Source organism: Astyanax mexicanus, chromosome 25 (genome assembly GCF_023375975.1).
Source record: "Astyanax mexicanus isolate ESR-SI-001 chromosome 25, AstMex3_surface, whole genome shotgun sequence".
Taxonomy (NCBI): domain Eukaryota; kingdom Metazoa; phylum Chordata; class Actinopteri; order Characiformes; family Acestrorhamphidae; genus Astyanax; species Astyanax mexicanus.
Genome location: NC_064432.1, coordinates 19876089 through 19899612, shown reverse-complemented (window position 1 = coordinate 19899612; position 23524 = coordinate 19876089). Strand labels below are relative to the sequence as shown.

At 36.0% G+C, this 23524-nt stretch overlaps 2 protein-coding genes across 3 annotated transcripts in view; one reads left to right on the top strand and one right to left on the bottom strand.

Moving 5' to 3' along the window:
- gtf2e2 (general transcription factor IIE, polypeptide 2, beta) overlaps window positions 1-23524 on the bottom strand; it is an 80466-nt gene that overhangs the window by 55326 nt on the left and 1616 nt on the right. The gene's annotated exons all lie outside the window — the stretch shown is intronic.
- Window positions 805-21901, top strand: tapt1b (transmembrane anterior posterior transformation 1b). 2 transcript variants are annotated; one of them, XM_049472619.1, is made up of 15 exons: window positions 805-1004; window positions 4563-4693; window positions 5540-5658; window positions 7427-7459; window positions 8655-8817; window positions 10127-10262; window positions 10469-10566; window positions 10884-10953; window positions 11067-11147; window positions 11887-11996; window positions 14863-14922; window positions 15198-15266; window positions 15650-15726; window positions 15848-16014; window positions 16673-21901. In XM_049472619.1, exons 1-15 carry the CDS (start codon window positions 806-808, stop codon window positions 16903-16905), a joined length of 1746 nt encoding a protein of 581 aa, XP_049328576.1. In that variant the 5' UTR covers window position 805; the 3' UTR covers window positions 16906-21901. The 2 variants fall into 2 exon arrangements, with proteins under 2 accessions (XP_049328576.1, XP_022537713.2); XM_022681992.2 differs by lacking the exon at window positions 7427-7459.

The window sequence follows — 23524 nt, the reverse complement described above, 5'->3', positions numbered from 1 at the left end:
TATTAATATTATTTATATTTAAAACTACATATTTATTCTAGACAGAATAACTGGATATATATGAAATAACAAATAATGATAGATATCTGTACCTGGAGCTAAAGCTAGATTTTAGCCAAAGCTATATATATATATATATATATATATATATATATATATATATATATATATATATATATATATATATATATATATATATATATATATATATATACACACACACACACGTGTGTGTATTATTTTTACATGGCGATGTGTATATATTATTTATATAGTTTATATATATATATATATATATATATATATATATATATTGTTGGATTTTACTAAATTGAAAACCTATGAAATATAATCAAGAGGAAGATGAATGAACACAAGCCATCAAACTAAGCTGAACTCCTTGAGTTTTTGCACCTGTAGTGGCGTAAAGTTATCCAAAAGCAGTGTGTAAGACTGGTGGAGGAGAACATGCCAAGATGCATTAAAAATGTAATTAAAAACCAGGGTTATCCCACCAAACACTGATTTCTGAACTCTTAAAACTTTATGAATATGAACTTGTTTTCTTTGCATTATTTGAAGTCTGAAAGCTTTTTGTTATGTCAGCCATTTCTCATTTTCTGCAAATAAATGTCCTAAATGACAATATTTTTATTTGGAATTTGAGAGAAATGTTGTCCGAATGTGTGTCTATGTATATGTGTATATTGTTTTACATGGCGCTGTGCGTGTGGGTGTTGTGTTTACTTGTGCGTGATGACGTAGCGCTGTGTTGTGTCTGCGCTCGCGCTGGCTGTGGGTGAAGATGGCGGACTCGGTAGCGGCGGGGCTGGGAGAGGAGAAGGAGGCCGAGAGCGGGGAGAACGGGGAGAAGGAGCGGGAGAAACGGGCCGCCTGCGGAGCCGCCAGGCCGGACACGGGCAGCGGCGCCTCGGAGCAGACCGAGACCCTCGGCTTCTACGAGAGAAAGGCAAAGAAGGCGGACGGCCGGCGCAGTGTGTCCGGTAAGAGCGGAGCCCGGAGCCGCAGACCGGGCTGAGCTAACCGGGCTAATGGAGCTAATTCACTGTAATACAATTCAGCCGCCCGGAGAGCAGCTTTAATCTAATACAGCCTGAGAACCAGCGTGTCCTGCAGTCTAATACAATATAACATAATATCACAGAATGCACAGTAGCACAGTGAAGTGCAGACTCGACTGTAGCCCAGACTGACAGCTTGTACTATACTAAAGTATACTATACTACAATACACTATAATACGCTACACTAAACTACATGACATAACAGTACACTACACTTTACTACACTAGAGTACACAAAACACTGCATTACAGTATATTACACCATTCTACACTGCAGTGCACACAATACTATAATACACTACAGTACACTACACTAGTGTGCACTACACAACACCACACTACACTACACTAAACTACAGTACAGTACACTGCACAACAAAACACTACACAGCACTACAGTACACAACACTATACTACCCTACAGAACACTACACTATACTACAGTTCACTACTACTATACTATACTACTTGGGAAAAAGTGATTAGCTTAACATTCATACATGATATTCTAAATTGAATAGGAAATAAAATATTGTCTCGAGAGCTGATGCTACTTGTTATCTATACAGCAGGTCCTGTGCTATGAAGTAGAAGCTGTTGTGTGGGGTCTATAGAGGGCTGTCAATGAGTGAATACATCTACATTTACCACAATGCATTGCATTTGGATATACAATAGTTTACACACGCTATCACTTTGACATGATAACTATTTTTTAGCAATATATTGTTATTGGGATTTTTACAGTAATCGGTCAATGCTCAGAATGGATGTTTTTGGCATTATGGCTACAGTACAGTAAATGGAAAGTACAGATTGTGCAGTGAATGCAAATATTTGTTCATCTGGTTCTGACCTCGCTCACATCCACTGTACCACATTTTTTTAATTATTAACCATGCCTGCTGTTCTTAGTACACATTTTGGTTATTAGCTTACTATTTGTGTATTTTCTGCTAAAATAAAAAATTAATTGTAAATGTTCAAAAGGGTGTGTAGTGAATATAAGTGTTATGTTCTGTTAAAGTGTAACTGAATTATAATATAATGATTGGCTGAATAATTAAGTAAGGCAAGTAAACATATAAATAACTCTTTTTGTGGCCACCTCTTGTTGCTACGGTGTTTCTAAGTGGTAGGTGGTAGGTGGTGGTGGTAGATATTGTATTCTATGTGGTTTCTATGGTGGTGTTATATGGTTGCTGTGGCATCTTGGGTGGTTGCTGTGGTGTGGCTAAATTGTAAATGGCAGTGTGTTTGCTAAGGTGTTGCTGTGAGGTTACTGTAATATGACAGGTGGTTGCTATAATGTTGCTAATTGGTTGCTGTGATATGACAGGTGGTTGCAATCAGGGGTGGGAATCACAGAGCATCTCACAATATAATATTGCAATGTTGTTCAGTGGCTTGTACTAAAGCAGTAAGTTGCTAGTTGCTATGGTGTTGCAATACAGTTGCTAGATGCATGTATTTCAGGCATTCATGCATCTGAAAAGTATCTCCAAACAAACATTTTACACAAATCTTTAGCTATTTTCAATAGCTTACTCAGTTACAGGCTGGATCTGCTGCAGTGTTAGTTAGCTAACTCTGGTACTCTCTCACAAAAAAACTCTACAGGTGCTGATTAAACTGATCAAACTGGCTAAATTGTCAATAGAGCCCTACCTTCAGCCCTGAGCATGCTGGCTTTACTCACATTACAAGTAGCGTTTCATTCTGCCCTAAAATATCTCCAAACAAACAATTTGTAGTCAAAGCAACAGATAGGTTTATAGTCCAGTTCTAGCAGAGGACTGAAATTTGGATCAGTAAGTGGATCGTTTGTCGGATATCCAATACCTTAATTCTGTTAGTATATCATCTCCTATTCCAAAGTTGGATTGGTCCTATCTCTATTGGGAATTAATGTACTAGGAATGGTCCAATATTGCATATTTTGAGTGGCAAAAGTATGTAAAATTTTAGAATTAGCAGGTCACTTAAAGGTGAAATTAGATCCAGGTGTTTTAGATTAAGGGGATGATGATAAGGTGTGACTGTTTTCAATATAATTCCGTAACAGGCCTACTTACAAGCTAACTGCAGATCTTCATGGGCTTTTCTTAAACTGTGGATTAATCTAAATGGTGTAGTTTGGTTGTGTAATGGTTTATAGTTTGCATGATGAATGCATTTTGTGTGTGATTAAAGACTAAATAGATTTTTTACTTAATTATCCCATTTAATCTGGGCGTATTTGCTGTCAGTGTGTAGGTTCACCTCAGGAGGACCTTTTCCAACCAGCGCTAGAGGAACACTCTGAACCAGACAGAATAAGCACACTGCTGTTTGGCCTCAAGTCAAAGTAAATAAACAGTTCTGGGAGAAAACGAGTGACAGAACAGCGACACACACTCTCTCCCTTCACTGTTCTTATTTAGCACAAACAAAACAGGAAACAGGTATTGCACAGGTATAGTCAGCGATAGGGCTTGTGGGGTTATGATTCAATATATCATATAATATTGTAAAACTGTAAGCAAGGCAAAATATGTGGTAAAAAGTTATAATGTTAATAATGATGCAGAATTATTACATAGAGATGGAAGGTCATTGTTCAATCATGGCTGATCAAGTTCGCTGGTTGTCTTGAAAACTCGATTTGCCAACCAGAAATACCGATTAAGGGCGTGGCCGAATTGCACGTTTACTTTTTTAGGAAAATTTGGTAATTTTACCTAATTATTCCCACCTAAAATGGCTGGAAATGACAGTTTTCAAACAATCAAACAGTTTTAAGAAAAGACTCTTAAAAGACTTTAAAATTCACAATTTGTTTTACTTAGATGCTGATTCTGCAAGAATAACTGAAATGCCTTCAACCAGCCACATTAAAACCTGGCAGTACAACACTGTGGAGCTTAAAGTATAAAAACAACTTATCCAGAGCTAAAAGTTCAAAAAATGATTTTGAATGTTTGATGTTTTGCTGGTGTGGTTAGTGGTGTTTGTTAGCTCAGTAAAGTAACTTCATACAGTTTTATAACACTACATATGCTGACATACTTCCTAAAGGGTTCATTTTACACAGTTTTGTAAATAATATTAAAATATATATTGTTAAATTGTGTTTAAACATTGTAAGTTAGTTTTGCCATATTGCTATAGGGGTAAATAATGTACCGTTTCTGACAAGCCTGAAAATAGTTTTAGATCCTTTACTATGGGAGCGGTATGAAGATGAGAATATATATGTTATTCTCTTTGATTTACTTTCCTGTGCTGTACACACACACACACACACACACACACACACACTTTCTCTCATGTTCAGCTCCTGCCTATAGAGTTTTCATCCTCTGCACTGAACTCACACTATAGATGTATAGTTCGCTGCTAATAATAGTCCTGAATAATGAGATGAATAGCTTTATTGTGCTGTGTTGTGCATTGTATTCATGAGTGTCTGTATGAGTGTGTTTGTTTGTTTGTGCAGATCTGTCTCTGGTGAGGTTCGTCAGTGCTGAGCTGACCAGAGGATATTTTCTGGAACATAATGAGGCCAAATACACTGAGAGGAGAGAGAGGGTCTATACCTGCCTCCGCATTCCCAGAGAACTGGAGAAGGTACTGCACAGCCCTATACACACTATAGATGCTATACACTACATACACATACACACACACACACCACAAACAAAAGCACACAATATACACAATCACATCACACAATAAACACAAACAAGTTTAACAAAGGTTTTTTTACAATGTTTATCCCATTGTTAGGGCACCTATAGGGCACCACATCACATTTTAATCCACTGAAGGGGCGGGGCTCCTATTAGAAAATAATAGGAGCCACATTCTCGCACCTGTACAATGTATAGATATAATATTTGCTCACTTCACTATTAACCATTGTATTTTCAAGCGATGTGCCGTATCGTGTTGTACACAATAATTTCACCAAAATTGTTGAGTGTTGTTAACAATATTATTCACTGAAAAATATCACCCACCCCTAATTATCATATCAGGGTACTACTTTTTTGATGTTTTCAGCAAAAGAAAAAAATCACACAGTTCTCTTTTACCATTATATATCTATTAAACACAGATTATATCTGTCCAGTATCATTTATTTTACTTTAATCCTGGATATATGGAGATATTTGGAGTGCATTATTAGTATCATGAAATTCTAGATCATTGACTTCTGATTCAAATCTGATAAAATTCTTGTATTTTTTAATATCTCAGTTAGGGGTGTGCCATATCATATATAATATGCAATAATAAAATGCTTTTATGCTTATCTAAAGATCAGGTTTTGACCATTGCCATCTCTGGCAGCTTCAGGAAGTCAATAAAGAGGCTAGTTATCATTATATTGTTAGTGCAGATCTAATGATCCATGATCTACTTCAGTTATGCTACTTTTAAACTAAATCTATTTATATTTTTTTTCTTCAGCTGATGGTGTTTGGGTTCTTCCTGTGTCTGGATGCGTTCCTGTATGTCTTCACCCTGTTACCCCTCAGAGTGTTGCTGGCGCTCATCAGACTGCTCACACTGCCCTGCTGTGGGCTCAGGTAATACAGACACACATACACTTAACTTTAATACCTTTACCCTTAAATCAAACACCCTTAAATAGACATGCACCTACTATTTGGCTTAAATGACAGTGTTTAATAAATTTGACTGAAAAAGCTTAAAAAACAAATTAATGTGGCGTTCAGGCACAAAGAAGTGAATAGACCAAATCATTTTTCAGGGCTCCAGGCTAACATCGTCCCACCATCCCAGCTGATAAAAATAGCACACAAGAAGGAATTTAAGCTCCTTCTTTATGCTTTTGGACAGAGAATTTGTATGTGGTAATGACAGCTATACACAGTTTTTGAGGAGGCCGTCTGCTGGTTTTTAATATTGTTTTGTACTTTTAAGTATAATAAAAATACACAAATAAATATGGTAATGCACAAATTATGTTTTTGATGTGATCAAATCACAAGTTGTACAGTTTTGGTTTATTTTTTTTATTCTAGTTTTTTAATTCCTTTTTTTTTTAAAGCAAAACAAACGTACATTTAGTATGCATGGCAACGTCACCCCAGTGCAAGACCAAACATGTAAATGTTCAGGAATTTTTATAATTTTTCAAAATGTTTCCATAATTAAACAGTTGAGATGTAAACAAAGTCATTCAGAGTGGGTTAATGCAAGAGTTCATTATAGAGAAACGTTTAGGCACTTTTACATTTCTTTACACTGGTGATGTTGGGAACCAGTGGTTTCCATGAACACATCTCAAATATAGCCATTTAATTTACTATCCAAATTCACCAGTCACATATGCATTAACTTTTTTCATATGTTTCATGTTTTTGTATATATGTCCATGGGAAGTTCATATGGAATATAAATATTTGTCAAATAATGTTAAAAATATCTTCGGACACATTACGTATTTAAAAATAAGAAATATATTTAAGTCAGAAAGCTATTCAGGTGAGGGAGCTATTATATGCTTTAAACATTCAGTTACCATCACTGGGAAAGTTCTCTATAATGAAGCATTTTCACATCAGACTGCTCTAAACTCTGAATGACTTAATTATACTCTATATCTCAGACATTTAATTATGCGGAAATAAAGTGTGATAAGTTATGGTCAAGATAATTACGCATCTATTATCTTGTCTTTTTTTCATCTTTTTAGCTTGTAATTTTTTTATTTATTTACTCTAGAATGTTCACTAACAAGAGAAGAAATTACACATTCACATTCTGCACATTCACAACAGATCATCATTGGGGCACTATGCCGTTGAGGGTCATTGATACCAGTGTACAGACACTGTGATTAATTGCTCTAGACTAGATGCAGAAATTAGAATATAACTAACTTTAAACTGTTCACTCAAAGACACTCAAGAAATTATGGAGTAAAATTAGCAGAAATTTGTTAAAAACGATCAACAAATTATGAAATTTGATGCAGGAGTGCCCATATGTGTTTCACGCCATCTTAGTGTACCAATTTTAAGATTGTATTCTGTAATAACTGATGATAAAATACATTTACCACAGATTACTTTTAACCACTTTAACTAATTGTTTAATGAATTAGATAAAAAAAATAATTATTAGGTGCAGCTATTTTGCTCTTATTTCTGTTATGGAATTACTTTGTGATTCACCATCTTGACACACACCGTGCACACACTCTCTTCACAGCCTCTAGGCTCTGGGCTTTGTTTTAATAGATGGACAGTGTGGAAAGTCGTCCCATTAGACGCAGTAAAAAGTGTTAGGACTGAAGGAGCTGCTCACTCTGTATCTCTCTGCCTGCAGGGCTAATATATGCCCACACTGCCACTACAGAAGGTATGCAGAAACACATGCCAACCCTGCCCTGGAATGACTGCAGCAGCTTTACACACACACACACACAAATGCATACACACTTTCTCTGCTCCATTGCACGTGGGCACACGCATGCAGGCAGACCAGCTGCAGTTTACCTCACTATAGAATCCTGCACAGTTGTGTACTTGCTTTTACTGGGTGCTATTCAGTACGTGCTCAGATTCACCACACAATCTGCCTTTACGTTAAAGTATTACTGGAACAGTGTGTGTCCATGTCCAGCCAATAGGTGGCAGCAATACGCTGTGTTTAATACTGTGAGTTAGAGGAGTTTGTTTTTGTACAGGTCCTGATTTTACATGCTTTATGTTAATATGTTTACTCATTGGCTAATGCAGCAGTACTCATTAAAGTGTGCTGCATGATGCAATTTCTGTTTTGTCTGACACTCTGCAAGAATTACTAACATAGATAATAAGTGTGTGTGTGTGTGTGTTGAGAAGTGTACAGCTCTAGAAAAAATTAAGAGACCACTTCATTTTCTTCATTTTTCTAAACATATTCTCATTTAGAGCATTCATTTGCAGCAAATGAGAAATGGCTGAAAATAACAAAAAAAGATGCAGACCTCAAATAATGTAAAGAAAACAAGTTCATATTCATAAAGTTTTAAGAGTTCAGAAATCAATATTTTGTGGAATTAACCTGGTTTTTAATCACAGTTTTCATGCATCTTAGCATGTTTTCCTCCACCAGTCTTACACACTGATTTTGGATAACTTTATGCCACTCCTGGTGCAAAAAGACAAGCAGTTCAGCTTGGTTTGATGGTTTGTGATCATCCATCTTCCTCGTGATTTTATTCCAGAGGTTTTCAATTTGGTAAAATCAAAGAAACTCATCATTTTTTAAGTGGTCTCTTATTTTTTTCCAGAGCTGTAAATATGGAACTCTACTTTGAAGGATTTTTGTCTTATCTTGCAAACTAGAAGTGTATATACACTGGTCATCAAACAACAGTTGTAGTTATAGGTAATAACCATCAGGTTTGAAACAGGATTGGTGGGTAGTCTTGCCATATTGATAATTGATAATAATAATGATAAGTGTTTCTACACATAAAAGTGAAATTTGTAATCCTTTATGGTAGTGTTTGTAGATTTATACTGATGTTAAATGGTGTGTGCTTGTGTGTGTGCTTGTGTGTGTGTAGCGGTTCTCGTCTCCTGCAGCCAGCTCAGGTGTGTGATGTTCTAAAGGGGTTTATCATGGTGCTGTGTTACTTCATGATGCACTACGTGGACTACTCCATGATGTACCACCTGATCCGGGGACAGTCTGTGATCAAGCTCTACATCATCTACAACATGCTGGAGGTACCAGAACACTGACCACAGATCAGACCACCCGCACTTATACACATCTCTCGCATATCGGACACAGATGCCCACAGATCTCCACCCCAGTGCAGTTTAGTGCCCTAATCTGCCCTAATCCTCTAATCTGGTCCTAATCTAACACACCTGCTCCAGCTCCTCACGGCCTGCACCAGCAGCTGTATATTACAGTCAGGTGGGTCAGATTAGGCCTGCAGGTCACAGGTCAGTAGATGACCAGGGGGGTGATACCTTTGATTTGAAGGTATCACCGAGAAGGAATGGGAGCTCTGAGAATTGGTGCTCAGTTTGAGTAAAATTAACATTGTTGTTTTATTCTATAAACTTTAGACAACATTTCAGCATTTATTTGCAGAAAATGAGAAATGGCTGAAATAACAAAAAAGAGGCAGAGCTTTCAGACCTCAAATAATGCAAAGAAAACAAGTTCACATTCATAAAGTTGTCATGAAGAGTTTTTGGTGGAATAACCCTGTTTTTTAATCACAGTTTTTATGCATCATGGCATGTTCTCCTCCACCAGTCTTACACACTGCTTTTGGATAACTTTATGCTGCTTTACTCCTGGTGCAAAAATTCAAGCAGTTCAGTTTGGTTTGATGGCTTGTGATCATCCATCTTCCTCTTGATTATATTCCAGAGGTTTTCAATTTGGTAAAATCAAAGAAACTCATAATTTTTAAGTGATCTCTTATTTTTTTTCCAGAGTTGTATCTTATATTTCATGTAATGATAGCTACTTCACACTTGTACTGTAAACACAAATGGGATGTGTCCTCTGCCTTTAGCCCATCCATGCAGTAAACACACACACACACACACACACACACACACACACACACACAAAAATATTTTATGTTTTAGTCAGATGAACTAATATTATCAGCCTGAGATAATGAAGAAAATGTGTTTAACCATCTTTTAGTATTCTACAGATGTTCTACACAAGTTTTTTTAATCAGTTTTGCTTTAAACATATTTCCCATTGGCTTTTGACACTATATATTTGCATTGAACTGTCTGTCCTGTTGCTGTAGTCTATACTCTTGAGCAGTTACAGGATTATGCAATCAGTGTGGCAAATTTTTCAGATTCACAGTAAATATCAAAACAAAAAATAACGCTATGATAACTATGATTTTTTTTATTCATACTTGGGAGCAATAGTGGTAGCTTTGCAGACTTGGGATTTTTACTTGCTAATAAATAATTATTTGTATTTTTTGACAACTCTTAATAATTCCTTAATGTCTAAACTATGATTTCCTTCTCTCTCTCTGTTGTTTAGGTGGCAGATCGGTTGTTCTCGTCGTTTGGGCAGGACATTCTAGACGCTCTGTACTGGACCGCCACCGAGCCCAAAGAGAGGAAAAGAGCCCACATAGGAGTGATACCTCACTTCTTCATGGCTGTCCTTTACGTCTGTATCCTTTATACATACTACTTTTCAATCATGTGACTAGAGTTGCACTGCCAAGGTATGCTTAAAACAGAACTACTGAGTGAGGTTCATTTTCAGGATAGCATCATTGAGGTAAATGTATGATTAGAATAGCACTACTGAGGTAAATAACCCAGTTTAATGATAGCGTCTCAGTCTTTCTGGTGTTTTCCTGAGCTGACACTGCAGTTCTTCATGCCATTCTGATCATGGTTCAAGCCACCACCTTAAACGTGGCATTCAACTCTCACAACAAATCCCTGCTTACCATCATGATGTCCAACAACGTGAGTGCACTCACATATACACTAAACACACTCTACACACACACACACACACCTACCAAACTACACCACCCTACCCCAGGTATCATATCTGGATCTGATACACAGTTCATAAGATAGCACAGTACCCACAAATGATAGGACATTAAATATCAGCACAATCTTTATTGTGCTGATTTTTATTGTCCTGCTTAGTGCACCAATATTTCATAAAGTTGGATTAAACGGTTCTTCGATATGTAAATGTGGAAACAGATATACTTATTCAGTAATATGACTAAAGCAGTAATGCATTCATATTTTCATGTCTTTGTCTGCAGTTTGTTGAGATTAAGGGAAGTGTGTTCAAAAAGTTTGAGAAGAATAACCTCTTTCAGATGTCCAACAGTGGTAAGTCTTGCATCGCTAAATAAAATAAATAATCACAATAAAATATATATCAACTTTCATTTTTATTTGTATTATTATTATTATTATTATTATTTCTGTTTCTGTTATTTCAGATATTAAAGAAAGATTCACAAACTATGTGCTGTTATTAATCGTCTGCCTCAGAAATATGGAGCAGTTTTCCTGGAACCCAGGTAATCACTTCAATTATTCTAATAAAACGAACAAACTAATTAGCTCCTATTAAATAACATCATTAGAAATCACCTCTGTTTTTAATGAGTACAGGGCAAGACAGTCAAAGAAGAGTTATTTTACACACCACAGATTCCATGGCAGCTCCTTAGCAACACCATAGCAACCAACACACAAACCATTACAACATCTTAGCACCATCATAGCAACCACCTGCAATACCTTAGCGATCGATGTGAGCCATGTTGGCTGCGCAAACATATAATGCCTTTCCTTTAGGAAATGCAGTTTTCTAGTTAGAATTATTATTATTTTTTATTTATTGAAGTCTGTTCCTAAACTTTCATTAAGTTTGTGTTTGTTTGTTCAGTTCACATTTTGGTTATGAGAATTTTTTTAAAGCCTGGTCTGTTTTTATGAATACAGAGTAATCAGTCAGAGAAGAGATATTTTTACAGACAGTTTTAGCACAGCAAAGGAACAGCCTGTTTAATTCTAAGAGATAAAAACTTATTTTTGGATATAAAATAAGACTAACAATACATGAAATACAAAACATAATACGAATGAAACATTAATGATGCATTGATTCATTAATCTGGTTCTCTGTTTTGTTTGATCCTTTGTCCTGTTACTGATTTCTGTAAAGCTGCTTTATGACATTAGTTGTGATTTGATTGATTACATAATATTTTATTTGATGAGTGCAACTAATGTTATTTCTTTACTGATTTTCAGATCATCTGTGGGTGCTGTTTCCGGATGTGTGTATGGTGATTGCGTCGGAGATTGCTGTGGATGTGGTGAAACACGCTTTCATTACTAAATTTAACGACATCCCAGCAGATGTGAGTACAACCTGTGTGGATATGAATATTCAAGTTATGATAATGAAGCTTAGAAACGGCTCTGATTTGTGAAAACATCTGCCTTTGGTGTGACCTAGTAACATCTAGACAAGCAGACACACAGACAGAGTATTTAGCAACTTAAATTATTATTTTGGTATTTAAATAATTGTAAAAAATAAAATAATTTATGCCAAAAAATTACTGATGTATTTGTGATTTATTAGTGTTACTGCGATGCTTCCTCTAATGTTAGGGATTTTTCCAGTTAGGGATTTTTCCACCTGCACAATAGCATTACTGAAATACATTTATGATTAAAATATCACTACTGAGGTAAATGTATGATTTTAGAATTGCACTGCTGAGGTAAATGTATGATTAGAATAGCACTACTAAGGTATATTTATAATTAGAACTGCACTACTGGAGTAAATATGTTGTGCTTTGTTGATCTGTTTGCTGGGATGTTAAAATATGCAGTGTTCAATAAATATTGTTTATTCGTAGATTTGTAATATTTTTTTGTTTGAAAACAAACACATTTTGTTTATTTATAGGTGGAAAAAGTGCAAAGCAAAAATGATTGAAAACCTGTGGTATTGGACAAATCGTTTAATCTAGTTTGGTTTCCAGAAAGCACCCGTATTTCTATTAGAAACACGTGAGGAATATATCTGCCCTAATTCAGCTAGAGTAAACCTAGACCGTGTGCTTTTTTTTCTGTAAGTGTAAAAGTAAGACATGTTGACAGTCAGGAGAACTGGTTATAAAGGCGGACTGGTCTCCCCCGAGACGGGCCTGGAAAGTGACCCAGCTCTCAGCCTCTGAGATGACCCCAATAGTCCCATTAACCCAAATCTTCCTCCACAGCTTTCCAGAGCGGGAGGAGCCAGCCTCCACCTCCCCACTGTCCTTAGTGTATGTGTGTATGCGTGTGGTACATAAATATACAAATATATTTTGATTAAATGAGGTTAAATTCAACTTCATTGTAATTGGAAAAAAATATAAAGACAAGCCAGTGAAATTAAAATAATGATTTCTTTCATTTTGCCAAATTAAAAACCTCTGAAATATAATCAAGAGGAAGATGGATGATCACAAGCCATCAAACCAAGCTGAACTGCTTGAATTTTTGCACCAGGAGTAAAGGCATAAAGTTATCCAAAAGCAGTGTGTAAGACTGGTGGAGGAGAACATGCCAAGATGCATGAAAACTGTGATTAAAAACCAAGATAATGCAATATATGTATACATATATGTATTGCATACAATATGATATGGCACATCCCTAACTTAGATATTAAACAACACAAGAATTGTATCAGATTTGTAACAGAAGTCAATTATCCAGAATGTCATAATCCTAATCATGCACTCCATATATCTCCATATATCCATTATTATGAGTAAAATAAATGATGCTGGACAGATATAATCTGTGTGTTAATAGATATATAATTGGAAATGTGAACAGTGTAATTTTATCTTTTGCTAAAAACAGCAAAAAAGTAGAACCCTGATGGGTGATATGGCACAATTATTGCATATGATATTATTGCATATGATACGATATGGCACACTTCTAGTGCAAGTATATTAAATAAAATTAGTAATGGATTATTGTCTGAGAAATGTTTGGGGTGGCGGTGATGTGAGAGAGAATGGGCACGAGAAAGAAAGAAAGAAAGACAGAAAGAGATGAAAGAAAAGAAAGAGGATGGGTGGTGGGTTGGGTTGGGTTGGGGGCAGGCGTTTACTGGCAGGGATTAGAGGCAGAGATCTGCTCTGTCTTACAGTGGCTTACTTTAGTTTTGTCAGGAAGATTAGTGTCACAGCTCGCCACACACACACACACACAAACACTGACAGATAAAGATAAAAAATAAATTAATTAATCTGTATAGTATTAGATAATCTGAGTAAATTAGTAAACTCTATTATTGTAGGCCTTTTTGAGTGGTGTTACTCCACTGTGTGCGTGTGTGTGTTTTTGTGTGCGTACGTTTCTGTGCTCTAAATGCGGGGTTACGTAATGCACCTCAGCAGCTAGTGATTAACCCTTGCCATCACTTCACTGTCTGTTATACTCACTTCACCTGATTACTGCTCTATTCAACTGTAATTCAGGTAAAGGACAAGCAGAAAGAGGCACTGGGTAAACTGGGGTCCCTGGTCAGGTTAGGAAGGTGAATATATGGGGATCGAGTGGATTTTATTATTTTTTTTTTTTACCAAAAGCAAACAAAATAAACATTTGGCCATATACCTAGCACAGTTTTTCACCGGCTTTCATTTTGTAATTTTTTTTTTTTTACAACTAAATTAATTTAATAGTCGTAATGCGAATTTTCTTCCCTTCAAATAAAAAGCAACTGCAAAATTACAATTTATGAATATTTATTGACCACTGAACATTTTAATATTCCAACAGACATACCACTAAAACACAATACCTCAGTAGTGCTAGTCTAATCATAAATGTACCTCTTACATAAAGTAATAAATGAGTGTGTGTTCTATATTATATGGTCTTTTCACTTACTAATAGTTTTGTATGCTTAATATTAATATATGGTTTGCACAGTGGTCCAAATCTGCCACCCTCAACACACTCATCTTGGGGAAAAATGAATGCACCTCTGGACAAAAATGAATTGTGTGACATTGCAGGAGCTTGTGGAAAAAAAATGGCACCGTGAATATTAATGCAGTTATCAAGTGTCTTTGCATTCAAAACTGTGTTTATATGCTTGAGTGTTGTGATTTTGCCATTGTTCAGTCTATGAACATACTATCCTTCCTTTAATGAACCATTTTCCTGATTCGCCTGAATAATAATAATGGTAAGTTTGTGTTTCAGGTGTACGGGGAATACAGAGCGAGCCTGGCATTTGATCTGGTCAGCAGCAGACAGAAAAACGTAAGTCAGAAATTACAAATCAAGCAGTTAAATAGTTACATTATTAAGATTGTTCAGTTTGGGATCATGGCCAGACTGAATTGTTGAGGTTGAGAATAAGGAGTTGCACCCAAGCTGTGAGGCTTTTGTTTGTTTTAATTATCAAAAATTGTCCTATATGTCTAAACGATGGATAATGGATAAAAGGCAGGTGTCCCAATACCTTTGTCCATAAAGCGTATCCTGTGTTCTTTATCAAAGGGGATATTGAAATTTTGTGTGTGTGTGTGTTTTAGGCGTATACAGACTACAGTGACAGTGTGTCCAGAAGAATGGGATTCATCCCCCTCCCCCTCGCTTTACTGGTAACCTCCACCTTTAACCACACATTATATCTACACTGTATGTTAGTGCTTGTATTATAATTAACTAGGGTTGGACAATAATTCCAATATCAGTACATATTGTGAGAATAAATGTTTCAGTAATGGTCATATGCCTTTTAAACACATGTATGATTATTAGTATTACTCAGAATCTAACATACACACACTTACAAACATCATACTCCAACATCAGTAGAGTGCCATCAGCCTGTTAAAAAAATAAAAAATCTTTAATGGCTTTATACTGTTTGTATATATGAGAATTAGAAATGTACGATAACATATAATTTATTTATAATTAAACATATAATTTTGTCCAGCAATTTCTTAAACACTTTCTGTGTTAATTTTTTGTTTAAAAGCTGATCCGGGTGGTGACGAGCTCGGTGAAGGTGCAGGGGGCGCTTGGCTTTGCGTGTGTGGTACTCTTTTATTTGGGGTAAGTTCTGTATGCATGTGTGTGTGTGTGTGTGTGTTTCCAGTCTAATTTTAGCAGAATTACACAATATACTGTGTGTGTTTAAAAGCGTGTTGTTCATATTATTATGCTGTGTGTGCAGTATGATCACACTAAAGGTGCTGAACAGCATCGTGCTGTTGGGGAAGTCGTGTGTTTATGTGAAGGAAGCAAACATGGAGGAGAAGCTGTTCCAGTCTCCCCCCTCCGCTGCCCCTAGCAGAGCATCCAGCAGAGCTCACCGGACCAAATACACGCGGGAACCAGCGGGTACAGCATATACAGCCACATACAACCACATAGAATTTTACATTTATTTATTTTTTATTCAGAGTTTTGTCATCTTGCGAAGAGTATTGCTTTTGCAAAAATACCCTGAATTATCATTATATTAATTAAATTATAATAAAATATTCAAAAGTTGGATTATCTGTTATTTCCAGGGATGCATTAAATATTGGGCAAAATAACAATATTTGGCTAAAATGGCACAAAAAATATTTTTTGTATATTTTAAAGAAGAATCACATTTATTTATTTATTTATTTGTTTATTTATTATTTTTTTAATAAGTCATATTGCAGTTGTGTTTTCTTTAACGTTAGGATGCACTCTCACTCACTTGATTAGAATAGCTCTGCCAAGGTAAATGTACTGTTTGTTGGTATATGTTCAATTAATATTTATAAATTGTAGTATTTCAATAGCTTGTTTTTTGAAAAGCAAGACAAAAAAAGTCATAAAAATGTCAAATTTTATGAACATATTCAGTATTAGGTGAATATGTAATTTTGTTTGGTTTCAGTCATAAATTTTATTTTAGTGCTTTACAATTTTTTTTTTATTAACATTTAAATATATTTGAGTACCTGATGAATATATATTAATGTGTAACAGTCACCATGTCTTTCTGACTCCTCCCTCTTAGGTGAGTCTGCAGACGAGGGTGTATCTGCATCAATCATCACCCAGCCCTCCCACCAGCCGGAGTACACTGCCTCTAATCTCCCGACCAGCGAATCGGATCAGTTCCTCACTACGCCGGACGAGTCTGAGGAGAAGATCCTCACTCAGGACGGAACAGAACTCGTACACAGAGCTCCTAAAAAAGACCTGCTGGAGATCGACCGGTTTACCATCTGCGGGAACAGAATCGACTAAATCACCAACGCTAAGAGACATGCTTTACATGCTGGTGTTCAGAGAGTGACGAGAGCTGGGGCGACAGGGATGGACTGTTATATCCCCCAGTCTAACCAGCTCGATTTTATTTACCCTTGACCCTGGAGCTACTGGATCCGGGTAGAAAGGAATCGTGGGATATTTATTAAGAAGTGCATATAATTTATTGAAGCTGCAGACTAAAACACAAACACACACACTTACTACACACACATTAGACAACCTTACTTTTCTTTCTATACTCCCTCATTCTAAACTCATGGATCCATATTTGCTCGGATAAAAATTGAAGTAAGCCTTGGACTTAGAACTGAGATGGTTGCCTGGTTGCTTTGCCGTCCTGATGGGGAAGAAGAAAGAAATGAAGAAAGAAAGAGAAAGAGCGAGTGAGTGAGCGAGTGAGCGTGCGCGGGAGGGAGAGAGGGAGAGGGAGAGATAGAGGGAGAGAGAGACTTAGAAAAAAAGTATATAGACTCACTTCAGATAGAGAATAAGGTCTACGTTCCCACAGCAGGTAAAAGCAACCCAAATCTGATCTTTTTGATCATACGTGGTACAGGTGTGTTCTCTGTGTGGCAGTGTGAACACTGAATCTGATTTGGTTTTGAAATCCAATACATATCCAATAAACAACAATGTGTCTCAGACTGTACAACCAGATCAGAATTCATGCAATATTTTTTTTTTCTTCATCAAGGAAAAGGAACATAATGCATTAATGAGAGGGAAAATGGACGACAGCAGTGAGTGAGGGGATCAGTGGTGGGATAGTGTTTGGGTCACAGCTGCTCTGTGTTTCTAATGAAATGGCCGAACGCAGCCATAGGACAGCACTGCTGCAGTTTCAAAGGCCATTAAAAGCCTAAATACAAAGTTAAACAAAAACACAAACTAACGAAGTGGACGTGTCCGAATGACGTGTCCTTTTTACAGCAAGGTTGAACATATTCTCTGTGATGAGCCCAGCTGCAGACACTGAAACTGCTTGATAGCTCCTGTGATGCTGGGGAAGATGAAACCAAATCTTTACATGAAGCTTTGCTACTTGGTGCATAAGCATCAGTTTAGCAGAGTGAATTGTTCTGACCAACATCAGATGTACAGTAGATCACAATAAAAAAAGAGAGTCCAAACAGCCTAAAATGATCAACAGACTTCAACAGAGAAACTCGTTTACCTGCTGTGTGAACGTAGCATTTTGTATCGTGTCTTGTGACAAACACGGATGCTAACCTGAAGAATCTGCAGGTGTGAACTGAGTATAAAGCGAGGTCTGTGAGGAGTGGTTTAAAATGTGACTTTTCTTCATGCATGCATTTTCCATACAGGTGAATTTTTACATTATTTCAGTTGTTCAGATTGTGTGAAATGCTCCATTCTCTCAGAATTCTATACAGTAGTAGTGGTGGTGGTGATGGAGGTGATGGATTTTTACCAGACGTGCCAGAGTTTATTACTTAATAGATCAGGTCCATGATAATGTGAAACTATTGGTAATGAAATGGTAAAGAATACACTGCCTGATGCCTCAGACTGTTTTACTATCATTTTTTTTGGGAAGGTTCTGTCCTAAAACCACGGTAGTTCCCTTAGAAAACCTATTTTTATATTAGCTACAATTTTTACTGTATCATCACACTTAAAAAAATATATCACATAAAATGATAGTATAGTATTTATTAGGCCATATTTGTGCTGTAAATGTTACAACCCCCACTTCTCATCACATAACATTTTTGTTACTGTGAGCAACTTTACATCACACCACTCTGGAGACATCCCAGTGATGTCATTATTGGATTCCCTCTACAGGCTCACTACACATATTTTCACATTGATGATGGCACTGAGACCCTCGTAATTCCTCAAAAGCTACACGGGACATATCAGTGAAGTGTGTAGAGCAGTTTAGCTCTGTAAGTTTGAAAAGCACTGGTGTGTAAATTATAGCCAGGGTATCAAACAATGACTTGTGTTTTTGTGTTTTTTTTTTTATTATTATTGTGAAGCTAAAACGTGGTAATTCTGATTTTATCAGGTAGTTTTTATGCTCTGATACAGACTTCATTTATGATCAACCTTGATAAATCCATTCATTATAATTGAATGCCTGTGAATTGCAGACTAGCTCTTTAATAAGATTTTTATAGTATTAGTATTTTGTACGAACATGATACATGATAGAGATGCAGTGCAGAACACTATAGGCAAAGTCCAATAAATCATAATCATTCCTTTTGGTAATTTTACTTAAGGAATATCATATATATATATGTGTGTATGCTCCTGGATAAATAAGTCACTCAGTACTGGATACAGTTGGTGCATGTTCAGTTATGAGCAAATGTCTTAAAGTTGTGTATTTCACTGTTTAAATGCTTGATCATATTCTGTACGTTATTTGTTGTTAGTTCCTGTAGACCAAGGGTCGGCAATTAGTTTTGGCCGCGGGACAGATATTTTTCAAGCTGTTATGTGGTTTTTGGGAAAAAAGGCGTTATAAGGAGATAGGGAGCCCAAGAATGGGCGGAAAAACGAGAACGGGCGGAAACTAAAGTCATGCCGAGCGCGACAGCGAGACTGAGGAGGTGTGTAAACTAAAGTTTACCAAAGAAGAGTTTTATTTTTTATTTATTTTATTTTCATTCGATATAGTTCAAACAACCTCACGGGCCAGACGTTTCACGCTTGGCCGCCTATTGCCGACCCCTCCTGTAGACAATCCAGTTTTAGCTCTTTTTTAAAAACGAAATATGCACTGATCAGCCATAACATTAAAACCACCTCACTAATATGTAGGAATGCACCGGTTTGGGAATTCTGGGCTGATGCAGATACAAAAAAAACAATAAAAATACGAATTTTGGTATCACTGCAACCCTAAAAATATTTCCTAATCCATCAGTCAGCTTTCTTAGTCATGTGACCGATGCACTATGCCAAACCAATCACAAGCTCGACCAATTACAGATTAGGCCTGTTTATTTCAGAAAATTCTAGCTGTATTATTATGTTTCTTATTATTTATCCAGGAGTTCTGCTCTTCCGTTTGTTTGACTGCCTGTAAAGTTGATTTTGCTCTGTTTAAATGGCGTCACTCCAAAAACATCCTGATTCGACATTTAATATAGTATTATTTTAGACCACCTTAATAATAAAAAAATATATGTGAACATATGGACTGAAAAATGCACTTTAGTTTACTAAATCAAACTATATTTCAGTTTATGTGGTTACATGAACAAAAAATATCTATCATACATTATAACATGGGTATGGGTAGCTCCTCAGTCTTTAAGATTCTTATTTATTGATCTAGTTTACTGAGTGGTTCTGACCTGTGGGTGAATTAAAATTATTATTTTTTTTTTTAATCTTTAAAGATGAAATAAATCTTTCTGATTTTTGGTGCTTATAATAACAGCTTATAGGACAGAATATCTAGAGAAGTACTATGGAAATACAAAGCTTTCATGTTTAAAACAAACATTAGGATTTTCTTGAAAAATGTTGGCATTGCTCTTGTTTCCTTTTTTCTTTTCTCATTTTAATTTTTCAAACTTCAGTGTGTTTTTTGAAGGAGTAAGACTTCATAATACATGCATAAGTATAAAATAGATATTTAATAAAAATAAAATAAAAATAACTGACATGCCAAAAGTCATGGGACAGCAGTGTGTATTTTAATAATGAAGTTTTGCCTTGGGAATGCCCACACCTGTATTCTAAGTTGTGAGTGATGTTGGACACTGGCCAGCATGCTCATGGCAAGGCCAGGTGAATTATGGGAGTGCGGCCTAATAGTCAGTGCCAGAAGGAAGGGACGTTTAATTTTTGAAGTTGTGTGGGCGTTTAATATTCCTATCAGTCATAGAAGTTATATAAGTCATAGAAGGCATTACCACCCACAGTGGACAGTGTACTGAGTTGCTTTTGTCTAGAACTGCCTGTGTGCACAAATGATCAAGCAAATTTAGCAATGCAAGGGACACAATAATAGCTCCTGTCTCATGCCATTTGGTATGTCAGTGTATATATTTAGTATAAGAAACAAGTCAAATATGAAGTTTGCCATCGTATCTTTTAGGTTTTGTTTTATTTGGACATTTTTTCTTGCTGAATTTTCATCTATAATTATGGAAGCTGCCCCAATGTTTTTTTTCCTCTGATATCACTAAGCTTAGCATGTAATAAGGTCCAGCAGTCAGTCCCCAAACCCCAGTGTGTACTGGGATAATCTATACCAGCACATAACCTTTATATCTCAATTCTATCTGCATAGTGTGTGCAAATGTTGGGTCTTTTTGTAAGATATTAAGCTAAATGCTTTCTAACCTATCAGACTTCAAGACTATGATCAGACTGCAGAGCAATTGTTATTATGATTAGATAGAACTTGTGCGTCCAGATATCACAAATGTATCTGTTCAGTTTCCTGTGTTATAAAGATTGATGCCTTTAATTCATTACTCTGGATTTGATGAGGTTGTTGGTTGTCGTATTGTAAATGTTGCAAAAGACGCACTGAAATCTGATTATCAGGCATCTCTGCAAATCTGATTATAATCGCATTTCAGACCACCTCAGACAAATGTGGTTTGGATCCGACTTGCAAAAATCTGATTTAATGTGGTTTTAGTCTGTACAGACAATTAAAAAGCAATCTGGACACAATCTAGATATAAAAATCTGATTTGGACTAGCAGTCTGAACATAGCCTCTTCTCACCTCTCTTATTCTCTCTCTCTTTTTTTCTGATTCATACAGATACAGTATGTTTCCTCTTATTTTATTGATTAATATCGATATCTGCAGTTACTGAGTTATTGATTAGCTTTTTCTGTAAGAGCAGAAGCAGATGGATCATTTCACATCCTTTGTAAGTGATGTATTTTCAGGGGGGTGGGACGGGAAGGAATGGGGGCGGGCACATGAAAGGTATTGCATTTGTGAATAAAAGTTTTGTTGTTTTGTACCACTTGAATTATTTTATTTCTGTGCATGTGTACTATGCTTCTGAAAAAGCTTTTGCTTTTGCTCCAAATTTACTTTAATCTCGGACAGAGATAACCTGAGTAAATGTTTAAAGATTGTTTTTAAATGATAATTTCTTTTATTACAAGAAAAAAAAAGCTGTCCTAAGTCAAAGTCATCCTGGCAATATGTGAAAAACAAATTGCCTCCCTGGATGGCAACAACTGCCATTAAGCATTTGTGATAACTGGCAGTGAATCTTTATTTAAAACTGACTAGGCCACTCCAAAACGTTTTGACTTGCTGGTGTGTCTCAGATCATTGTCTTGCTGCAGAACCCAAGTACGCTTAAGCTTTAGGTCACAAACAGATTTTGTGGTAGAGAGAAGTATTATATATGTAACTCTGTGTGCTAAGCTCAATCTAGATTCCACACGTCTAAAGACAGGGATTTTATTCATTTTTTACACATTATAATTTATTAAAAACTAAGAGATTCACTAAGTAACTTAAATACTGTTGATTTGTCTTAGAAATGTTATACAAAATAATGAGATTAGAAGTTTGACTTATTTTGCAGCCATATATATATATATTGCAGATGTAATGCTGTTTTATATTAGAGTTAAGAGTAGGGCTGTGTATTAGGAAGAACTTAGCGATATGAAACCTATCATGATAGAGGGGTTATGATGTACTGTGATACTGTATGAAGGGTGATGTAATGTGATTGTTTAAATTAAGTTTAAGAAAAACATATTTCTAAAATCTGAGTAGAAGAAAAGTTAACTTTTCATCCAAATAGAACAACTAGAATGCTTTCTATTGGATGGGTTTAAACACATCACTATGAACAAAAGTATGACACCAATCTTTACATGTACAATAATAATTAAAAAATTATTAGTTTATTAATATTTTGTCTATACATTTTGCCTAAAATACACAGCATTTTAAATAGTGACAAATATGTTTAATTAGTGTAGCATAATTTTTAAATATCGATTTAATAAAGATTGATTTATTGGGGGGGGGGGGGGGGGGTGGATACTCCTAATTCTAGAATGATGTCTGTGTGTGCACTGATTGTTGCTATGCAGCATGTTGCCATGGTTTCGGTCCAGAAAGGCAGTTTTGGTCCACATGGAGTTAAAGATGTAAGCAGATCTCCTCTACCGAACATTTCGTACAATACATGCTCATGGGCCTGTCATATCATCATATATTATTACTTGCACTCTGTGACAGTATTATTGAACAATACATAGCATACATACCTCAAGAGACATATTTTCATACACATACAGTAATAAGCTGGGTGTACACTCGTAAATTTATACAGCAGAAGATAAGCAGATCTTCATTAGGTAGAAGATGAAACACTATTTCCTAATTTCTCTTTTCACCAAAAAAACATACTGGGTTATCGCAAAAATGATTACAGATGAGATATGATTAGACACTGGGTCTTTGTACAAAAGTGGCAACCTTTGGGTAGTGTACCTCTTGGTAAGAGATTGTTGACTGCTTTACATGCCTCTGTGATGCATTTGAGACAACTATAGTTTCTGAATCAGTTTCTCTGAAGTTCAGAAATCTTAAAAATATTTTGTAAAATCACTTT